At 39.1% G+C, this 11,183-nt stretch overlaps 1 protein-coding gene across 1 annotated transcript in view; it reads right to left on the bottom strand.

Annotated features, from left to right (window-relative positions):
* Positions 1-571: 571 nt before the first annotated feature.
* Positions 572-11,183, bottom strand: part of LOC106883600 (uncharacterized) — a 54,665-nt gene continuing 44,053 nt past the window's right edge. The window contains exons 13-15 of the mRNA XM_089340585.1: positions 10,449-10,625; positions 9,247-9,439; positions 572-1,146 (exon numbers count right to left, since the gene is read on the bottom strand). Coding sequence (XP_089196711.1) covers positions 1,016-1,146; positions 9,247-9,439; positions 10,449-10,625 — 501 coding nt within the window. The 3' untranslated portion in view covers positions 572-1,015. The remainder of the gene's footprint in view (positions 1,147-9,246; positions 9,440-10,448; positions 10,626-11,183) is intronic.

Here is an 11,183-nt window from a genome sequence, read left to right as displayed (position 1 = left end):
TAGTCAATTACATTGACCCAGTATTCAACTGGTACTTATTTTAATGACCCCCCCCCCCCCCCCCCAATAGGATGAAAAGCAAAGTCGACCTCAGCAGAATTTGAACTCAGAATGTGAAGACAGATGAAATACCATTAAGCATCTTGCCCCGCATGCTAACAATTCTGCTAGCTTGCCGCCTTAATAATAATAATAATAATAATAATAATAATAATAATGGTTTCAAATTTTGCCACAAGGGCAGCAGTTTGGGGGAAGGGTGTAAGTCAATTACACTGACCCCAGTATTTAACTGGTACTTATTTTATCAACCCCGACCTCAGCAGCATTTGAACTCAGAATGTAAAGACAGACGAAATGTCACTATGCATTTTGCCCAGCATGCGAATGATTCTGTCAGCTCATCACCTTAATAACAATAGCAATGGTGGTTTCGAATTTTGGCACAAGGCCGGCATTTTTTAGGGGTGGTTGTGTTAGTCCAGGGGTTTTCAAACTGCGGTCCGCAAGGACAAGACAGGGGGTCCGTAGACAGCAAATACTTTTTATGGGCAATTTCATTTTATATATGTTTTTAATCGAAATCTTTTAATTGACAATAAACCTATTTGTTAAATACTGTTAAATAAATAAATGTAAAAATATATGTTATTTTAAGCAAATATTTATGTATAAATTTCATAAGCGTTTATAAGGGGGTCCCTAAGGTAAAGCCTGAAATATAAAGGGGTCCGCAAGTCAAAAAGTTTGAAAACCCCTGTGTTAGTCAATACCCTCAACCCCAGGATTTGCTGACACTGTATTTTATTCTCAACCCAGCGAGCTATTAATACTACTACTACTATTACTACAATACAGTTGTCTTGCTGATGTTGCCTATGAGCAAAGGTTGAAAAATATATAAATGAAAAAAGGACTTCAAAATACAAGGGTCTTTTGTTTTTGGTGGGGGAGGTACCCTACTCTGTGAGCTGTACCAAACTCTCATTTTCATTGTAATTGTTATTTTTCTGTATTATAGATTTTCGTTACTCAACAGTCTTGTGGCAAGATTATTTGGTAACAGTCTTCGGTAGAGTATAAAACTAATTGTGGCCAAGAGGACACCTGTCAGGAGCATGCCAATAGCCAGTCCAACCATTTGACCTGTGGACAGAATAGAAACAGAAACAGACAATTTACTTTGTGTTCTTGTTATTTATCAATATTAACATAATCAGGGACTAATAAGCTTCCTTGCTATGCTACGTTGGGGGAAACATTTATAAAATTGATTTGCTTGGAGGTGATCTGAAAATAGCAAATGGAGAGACACCCAGAAAAATTTACAACATACAGATCTAATCATGTGGTTTATCGAATGGGATTTTCAGAGTTCAGAAGAGTAAAATGTTTGCCTTTCAGTAAATAAATTAACATCCCAGTGCTGCAGCATATATTGTGTAGTTACTATATTTCATGTGGAGGTGCAATGGCCCAGTGGTTAGGGCAGCAGACTCGCGGTCGGAGGATCGCGGTTTCGATTCCCAGACCGGGCATTGTGTGTGTTTATTGAGCGAAAACACCTAAAGTTCCATGAGGCTCTGGCAGGGGGTGGTGGTGACCCCTGTTGTACTCTTTCACCCCAACTTTCTCTTACTCTTTCTTCCTGTTTTTTGAGTAATGCTATGATGGACTGGCGTCCTGTCCAGCTGGGAGGAAGACATATGCCATAGAAACCAGGAAACCGGGCTCATGAGCCTGGCTAGGCTTTAAAAAGGACGAAAAAAAAAAACTATATTTCATACATTTGACACAGTCCAAGGCATACAAATAAATAATAAATAACATACGATGGATAATGTGACAGAAGGAATGTAACCCAGAACAGACAGTATAAGAAATACTACATTATATATTTGCATTACCCTCTAGCATTTAAACCAGTCATATCCAACCCAGATATCCTACATGTTTTATGTTCAAACAGGACAGATCTGATCTCTCACACCTACCCTACAATGTCATTCTGAAAAATAAACACTCACATCATCGAAATCTGAAAGCTACAAGATAATGTATAATTAATTTAAAACAATGTGAATAAAAAAAGCATTACATTGATAAAGTAATTTCAATGCTGTCAGGGTTAATCACTCATTGAGGAGACTGGTGCAGTGCAAGCATGCTGGGCCCAAAACTCACAAGTCTGTAGATGAAAACTACACTTTATGAGGAAATGGATACTGTTTTTGGTATTTATTCACCACAACTGAATAGTCTGCAAATATACCAACTATGTATGCAGGGGTGTTGAGAAGTTCCTAGCTTTAAGGGTATCGCAAAAGGCCTGGTTGGAGACCCAACCCTCCAAGTTCTTTTACAGGTCTTAGAAAAACTGAAGGACTGCTACAATAAGTGTGTGAATCTGAGAGGGGAATAAAATCATAATTAACTGATCCTCCTGTATTTTCTTTTACCCAAAGCCAGGAACTTTTTAATACTCCTTCATATATATTTTATTCTTTTATTTGTTTCAGTCATTTGACTGTGGCCATGCTGGAGCACCACCTTTAGTCGAGCAAATCGACCCCAGAACTTATTCTTTGTAAGCCTAGTACTTATTTTATCGGTCCATTTTGCTGAACTGCCAAGTTACAGGGACGTAAACACAGACACACAGACATATACACACACATACATACATATATATATATATATATATATATATATATATATATCATCATCATCATCGTCGTCGTTTAACGTCCGCTTTCCATGCTAACGGGCTTCTCTCAGTTTCCATTTATCAACTCCACTTACAAGGCTTTGGTCGGCCTGAGGCTATAGTAGAAGACACTTGCCCAAGGTGCCACACAGTGGGACTGAACCCGGTTGGCAAGCAAGCTACTTATCACACAGCCACTCATATATATATATATATATATTAGGTTCTCTGAGTGGTTGGCGTTAGGAAGGGCATCCAGCTGTAGAAACTCTGCCAAATCAGACTGGAGCCTGGTGTTGCCATCCGGTTTCACCAGTCCTCAGTCAAATCGTCCAACCCATGCTAGCATGGAAAGCGGACGTTAAACGATGATGATGATGATGATGTTGTAAAGAAAGTTCTTGTTGAATTTTAAATTTTGATTTTAAATGATTTATTTTCAAATTAATTTTCGTTAAATTACTTTGACTTTATATATCATTTTAAAGCCCGTTTTTCACCCTATCTAATCATGTTACTCTTTTTCTTTTTGAATAATTAAGCCTTTTTTTCCAGAATGTTGAATACAACATGGACAAAAAGCAAATTCACACAATTTTCTTATTCCAGTTCAAGCTAGACCAAAAAGCTGCTGAAACAGCTCGCGATATCAACGATGTGTTTGGTCCGAGAACCGCTAATGAACATACAGCACAATGGTGGTTCAAGAAATTTCGTAGCGGCAATGATTGTCTTGAAGATGATAAACGTAGTGGTCGGACATCGGATGTTGACAATGATCAACTAAGAGCCTTAGTCGAAACAAGTCCATGCAGAACTGTTCGAGAGCTTGCTTCTGAATTAGACGTAACGTATACGACAATTTCCAACCACTTGAAAGAGACTGGAAAAACAAAAATACTTGAGAAATGGGTGCCGCACGAATTTAACGACAACCACAAAAAACGCCGTTTTGAAGTGTCATCTTCCCTTCTTTTATACAATAAGAATGGCCTGTTTCTTGACTGGATTGTGACTTGCGATGAAAAGTGGATTCTTTACGACAACCGGCAACGCTCAGCTCAGTGGTTGGACGCCGATGAAGCCCCATGGCACTTCCCGAAGCCAAAGTTGCACCAAAAGAAGGTCATGGTGACTGTTTTGTGGTCTGCAGCTGGTCTCGTCCATCATAGCCTTTTGGATCCAGGCAAAACCATTACAGTGGAGAAGTATTGTCAGCAAATGGATGAAATGCATAAGAAACTTTGACAACAGCCAGCATTGGTCAATAGAAAAGGACCAATTCTTCTCCACGACAACACTCAGCTGCACGTCACACAACTGACTCTGCAGAAGTTGAACGAATTAGGCTACGAAACTCTGTCTCATCCGCCATACTCACCAGACCTCTCGCCTACCGACTACCACTTTTCCAAGCATCTCAACAACTTCCTGCGTGAGAAATGCTTCAAAAACCAAGACGATGCCAAACACATCTTCAATTACTTCATCGCCACAAGAACGCAGGATTTTTATGCTACTAGCATAAATAAACTTGTTTCGCATTGGCAAAAGTGTGTTGATTCTGATGGTGTTTACTTCGATTAATAAAGTTTTGTTTGAGCCGAGATATATGCATCTGAATTTAAAGGTTAAAAACTGCAAGAACTTTCCTGACAACCTAATATATATATATATATATATATATATATATATATATATATATATATATATATATATATATTGGCTAAACTGGCAATATGACCATCCCCAAGTACAACAATATATATATATATATATATTACGCTTGCACTAAATGAGGATGCAAAGAAAGAGGTCTGGAGATGCCACTACGATAGATTGCTTAATAAAGAGAATGAATGGGAGGAAGAGAGCCTGCCGTATGTCGACCCAATAGAGGGACCAGCTATCCGAGTTGATAGTACCAGGGTAGATAAAGCAATTAAGAGTATGAAGACCGGGAAAGCCCCCGGCCCATCAGGAGTCACTGCAGAGATGCTCAAAATATCTGGCAGTGTTGGCTATAGCCCAGTCACCCGTATTACGAACCAGGTGATACACGAAGGAGTCATACCCAATGACTGGTGTAGCAGCATCATAGTCAACTACTACAAAGGTAAAGGTGACGCTTTAGATACAAATAATTACAGAGGCATCAAGCTGTTAGATCAGGTTATGAAAGTTACAGAGAGGGTCATAGCCCAACTAATTAGGGAGCGAATCAATTTAGATGAGATGCAATTTGGGTTCGTGCCAGGTAAAAGCACTACTGATGCCTTATTTCTAGTGAGACAGCTGCAGGAGAAATACCTAGCTAAGGATAAACCTCTGTACCTGGCTTTCGTTGACATGGAGAAAGCCTTTGACAGGGTCCCCCGATCCCTTATCTGGTGGTCAATGAGGAAACTTGGGATAGAAGAATGGTTAGTGAGAGCTGTGCGAGCCATGTACAGAGATGCTGCCAGTAAGGTGAGGGTTGGAAATGAGTACAGCAATGAATTCCGGGTAGAGGTAGGGGTCCACCAAGGTTCCGTTCTCAGCCCCCTCTTATTTATCATAGTCCTCCAGGCAATCACAGAGGAGTTCAAGACAGGTTGCCCCTGGGAGCTCCTCTATGCTGATGACCTTGCCCTAGTTGCGGAGTCACTATCAGAACTAGAGGAGAAGTTTCAGGTGTGGAAGCAAGGTCTAGAATTGAAGGGCCTTAGAGTCAACCTAGCTAAAACCAAAATCCTAATAAGTAGGAAGGTAGATAAAACACAAACCCCTTCAGGTAGATGGCCCTGCTCAGTATGTAGAAAAGGAGTAGGTAGTAACTCTATAAGATGTACCCGGTGCAAGCTATGGACACATAAGAGGTGCAGCAACATCAAAGGCAGGTTAACTAGCAAGTTAGTTTTTGTTTGTGGCAGATGTTCAGGTGCAATAAAGACTGTAAACAAACAGGAAACAACTTCTATCTCATTCCAGGGTGAAAAACTAGAGGTAGTCGATAGCTTCCGCTATCTGGGCGACCTAGTTAGTAGTGGGGGTGGGTGCGCTGAAAGTGTAGCTGCTAGAATAAGAATAGCCTGGGCCAAGTTTAGAGAGCTCTTACCCCTGCTGGCGACAAAGGGACTCTCACTCAGAGTAAAAGGCAGACTGTATGACGCATGCGTACGAACAGCCATGCTACATGGCAGTGAAACATGGGCTGTAACTGCTGAGGACATACGTAAGCTCGCAAGGAATGAAGCCAGTATGCTCCGTTGGATGTGTAATGTCAATGTGAATACCCGTCAGAGTGTAAGTATCTTGAGAGAAAAGCTGAACATTAGAAGCATCAGTTGTGGTGTGCAAGAGAGACAATTGCGCTGGTATGGACATGTGGTGAGAATGGATGAGGATAGCTGCGTGAAAAAGTGCCACACCCTAACAGTTGAGGGAACCCGTGGAAGAGGTAGGCCCAGGAAGACCTGGGCTGAGGTGGTGAGGCAAGACCTTCGTACGTTGGGCCCCACCGAGGCGATGACTACTGACCGAGACCTTTGGAAATGTGCTGTGCGTGAGAAGACACGGCAAGCCAAGTAAGATCGTTGCCAGTGCCCCTGGACTGGCTCTTGTGCGGGTGGCACATGAGATGCACCATTTTGAGCGTGGCCGTTTTTGTGCGGGTGACACGTAAAAGCACCCACTACACTCTCGGAGTGGTTGGCGTTAGGAAGGGCATCCAGCTGTAGAAACTCTGCCAAATTAGATTGGAGCCTGGTGTTGCCATCCGGTTTCACCAGTCCTCAGTCAAATCGTCCAACCCATGCTAGCATGGAAAGCGGACGTTAAACGATGATGATGATGATGATGATATATATATATATATATATATATATATAAATACACATATATATTTGTGTGTATATATACATACCTTCAGAAGTAAGTACAAATTACATTACGTGATGGAAATCCATACAGGGTGAACAACTGACCAGAATGCACCAAAATCCAATTAGTGTAATGACCTGAGGCAATTAGTGACCTGAGGCAACTTTACATTTTGTAGGATTTCACAAACTACTACTACTACTACTACTACTACTACAGCAGCCATCACCATCACTACTACTGCCAGTAAACCAACAATACCACCACCACCTTCATCCAAACACTTTGTTTCCCATCACATTAACTGTAGTGACATGTTAATTTAACTGAGATAATTAAGTTTTTTTTGTTTCTTTTTTTTTGTTCCATACAGTCTGTGACTTTACATTTATCTTGCTCTCTTTCGTAAAAGGTCAACAAATAGTTTTGTGATGTGTGCATATTGTTGTTGTTGTTTAACCTCAGGTCAATCCTGACCAAGCACATCTATGTTCTGTGACCATAATCTTTGACCTTACAGTTATTAGTTTTGTGATGTATGTATGTGTGCACATTCCTGTATGTATGTGTGGTTGTTGTGTGATCTTAGTAAACAAAAGGCTCATTCATACAAGTGTTGTTTGTTTCCAGTTCTTTATGTCAACATGTCTGGATTATTCATGTTTGATAGACTGGGAAGTTATTACCATATTTAATGGCATATAAGGTGTACATTTCTACAGCTGACTAAACTGGAGCAAGTGAAATAAAGTGTCTTGCTCAAGAAAACAACACGCAGCCAGGTCCGGGATTCGAACTCACAACCTCACGGTCATAAGTTTGATGCTCTAACCACTGAGCCATGCACCTTCACTTGAGCAAGACACTTTATTTCACGTTGCTCCAGTTCACTCGGCTGTAGAAATGAATTGCAACATCACTGGTGCCAAGCTGTATCGGCCCCTTTGCCTTTCCCTTGGATAACATCAGTGACATGGAGAGGAGAGGCTGGTATGCATGGGTGACTGCTGGTCTTCCATAAACAACCTTGCCTGGACTTGTACCTCGGAGGGTAACTTTCTAGGTGCAATCCCATGGTCACTTATGACCGAAGGTGTACATTTTTTCTAAAATAAAAAAAATGTCTCAAAATATTGTCCCAGGTCCTATAATATGAAATTGGATCTCCCATAAGCTTTAATGCATTAAAACCTATTTGTCCTGAATATGTGCTGTTAAATTGGGATGTTTCTTTTGTATCATCAAATATAGTAAATACATACTTTCGAAACTCAGAGGGTACTTTATCAAGAGTAGTTACAGGAAAATAGGAGAATAAACCAACAGAACTAGAGTCTTCCTGCAAACCACCATTGTCCTCTTTGTGATTTCTCAGGTAGATCACATGATGGCTTAATAAGTCATGCTCATGCTCATATCCATATTGCTTTTGGTGGCCTGAGAACTCACATGAAGAGTTACCAGGTGAAGTGAATGAATTGTAAACATTTAGTGAATGGTTGTAATAGTAATGTGAGTGTGTTGTTGATTTGTTTATTTGGTTGGATTTTTTTTTTCTGTCCTCTCACTGAACACTCATACATAGTCTTCAATGGGAAAGTCTGTTGTGTGTGTGTGTCTGTGTGTGTGTTATTTCTTTATTACCCACAAGGGGCTACACACAGAGGGGACAAACAAGGACAGACAAACAGATTGAGTCAATTATATCGACCCCAGTGCATAACTGGTACTTATTTTAATTGACCCCAAAAGGATGAAAGGCAAAGTTGACCTCGGCAGAATTTGAACTCAGAATGTAGCGACAGACGAAATACCGCTAAGCATTTTGTGTAGGGTGTGATGGGTAAGTTGTTGCCATTTTATATTTTTAATTTCGTGCATGCACATTGTTTGCTTTTGATTTTGTTGACCACACAGTATAGCAGGGTCAGTTGGGCACCGTCTGTGAGAAAAACAGCACCATGACACAATTCACTCTGCCAGGAATTTGGAACGACATGCTGTACTGCTTGGCATTCATGCCTAAAGCACCAATATGAACATTTCAGAGTGTTTGGGTGTCGATCAGAGGAGATGTACCGACAGTGATAAAAGTCAAAAATCCAGTCAACATTATGGTGTTTGGAGTGATCACTAATGATGGCGATGTTATGCTTCCATTCATCTTCCCACACAGCCTCAAACTCAACATGGAGACCTACATCAAATGCCAGGAGGAGGAAGTGCTGCTTTGGGTCAAGAGGGTGGTTGCTGGAAGACCCTACGTCTGAGCGTAGCTTAGTCATGTGGCTTAGTGATTCAGGTGTTGGATTCATGCTCGTAAGATTGTGGGTTCGATTCCTGGACCAGGTGACATGTTGCGTTCTTAAGCAAAACACTTGGTTTTTCATTGCTCCGGTCCACTCACCTGGCAAAAATTAGTTACCCTGCGTCAGACCAGAGTCCCATCCAGGTAGGATTTTAAACGCCATGGAAACCATGAAACTGGTCCTTATGAGTCAGCATGGCTCAAAGGAGTAACATTCACCTTTACTTTAAACCTAGGCCCAAATTTGAACACAATAGAACAATGTATTTCACCTGATGCTCTACCAACCCTAACCCTAACCCTCTGTACCCTCTTCTTTCTCCATCCACTCAAATGAAAAAAAAACAAACAGGATTTCATATAAACTTACCAGTTGTATATCCAGTTCTACCATTTGCTTTTGATGATGATGATGATGATGATGTTGGTGATACCGAGGATGACGAGTATGATGATGATGATGATGATGATGATGTTTTTGCTGTTGTTGTTGTTGTTGTTGTTGTTGTTGTTGTTGTTGTTGTTGTCTGTTGTTCTGCCAGTGTTGCTTCAAAAGTATGTTGCTGCAAAAAACAAAACAAAAGCTAATGTCTTATTCCTTTCTAGCAATTCACATAAGAGTCTGACGGTCCCTATCCAAAAGTTTTGGTTTTCTTCTGGAGTTTTGTTCCGACGAGAAGGTTTTTCCCTCTTTCTCAAAGACTGTCATTACTTTCAAGACAGTACTCCTTGATATACCAAACATTTTGGCTGTTTTCGTTACACTAGCACCTGCCATATGAACACTAACAATGTGACCTCTTTGAAAGTCTGACAGATCTGTCATTTTAATGAATTTTAATTACCTTTTTCTGATGATATCTCAAAAGAAACAGTAATTTTAGCAAAACATATTAAGCAACACTAATAATAAATCAAAGAACACAAAAATGAACAAGCTTTTGATGGTTTAATAGATATTTCAAAATTATGATGCTCTGATACTAAGTGTTTCTGTTATTTTGTCCAACCCCTGTATATATATATATATATACATATGTATATAATTTTAGGGAAAAGAACCAAGATTCATGAACTCATCAATGAAAATCAACTGTCACATATAGAAAAATTAATAAGTAAAAGCACAATAAATGAGTATAATATAAAACAAAGTAAATATCATAAGATAATGATAATAATAATAATAATAATAATGATAATAATAATAATAATAATAATAATAATAATAATAATAATAATAATAATAATAATATTAATAATAATAATAATAATAATAATAATAATAATAATAATAATAATAATTGGTTCTTTTCCCTAAAACTATATATTATATATTTTATACTGTGAAACTTAATTTAATTTTAATTTTTAATAAATTGAATTTAATTGAGTTTTTACCTGTAAATTTAGATTTTTATCCCTAATATTATATGTATATATATATATGCATATATGTATTTATATGTGTGTATATATATATATATATATATATATATATATATATATAGAGAGAGAGAGAGAGAGAGAGAGAGAGAGAGAGAGAGTAGTTGGTTATGAATCAATACTTACCTTCTTTTCCAAATCTGTTAAAGTGATTTCGAAACCATCATACTTGAGTCTTTGAATAATATTCATGTAAGCTTCGTCCAGTCCAGTTTCCTCATTTAGCTCTTTACTTTGGTTTTTCACCGGTGCTTTGTCCAGCAGCATCGCTGTAATGTATATGCCATCTTCGAGAAAATCAATCTAGAGAAATACAAAGACATTATTATAGAATAGAGGATCAGCTGTACACGAAAGGAATTGTTGTTGTTCAGCCCCAGATCAGTTCCTATGGTCAAGCAGACCTATGATCAAAGGTGATCTAATACTGATTGTCCAATCATATTTTTAGACATTTCATTTTTTTTTTATTTATGTGATTTGAGAGAGATTTGGCTGCTATTTCTAGCAGAGCATTGGCTCTTACTTTTGTTGATTACTTACTCTTCTACTTGTTTCAGTCACCTGACTGTGAGCATGGCTGGTGTACTTCTTTGTAGAGTTTACCTTGAAGGGGTGGTGGCGACCCCTGTTGTACTATTTCGCCCCAACTTTCTCTCACTCTTTCTTCCTGTTTCTTGAGTAAAGCTGTGATGGACTGGCGTCCCGTCCAGCTGGAAGGGGGGGGGGGGACACATATTCCATAGAAACCGGGAAACTGGTCCCATGAGCCTGGCTAGGCTTTAAAAGGGCACATAAAATCAAAAATTTTTTAAATTGCAAGAAATAGCAAAATTTCTTTCCCTAATGTTTTACATAGGA

Source organism: Octopus bimaculoides, chromosome 23 (genome assembly GCF_046866305.1).
Source record: "Octopus bimaculoides isolate indiv1 chromosome 23, ASM4686630v1, whole genome shotgun sequence".
Lineage (NCBI taxonomy): Eukaryota > Metazoa > Mollusca > Cephalopoda > Octopoda > Octopodidae > Octopus > Octopus bimaculoides.
The sequence above is the reverse complement of the archived record's forward strand: the minus strand, read 5'-3'. Positions and strand labels throughout refer to the sequence as shown.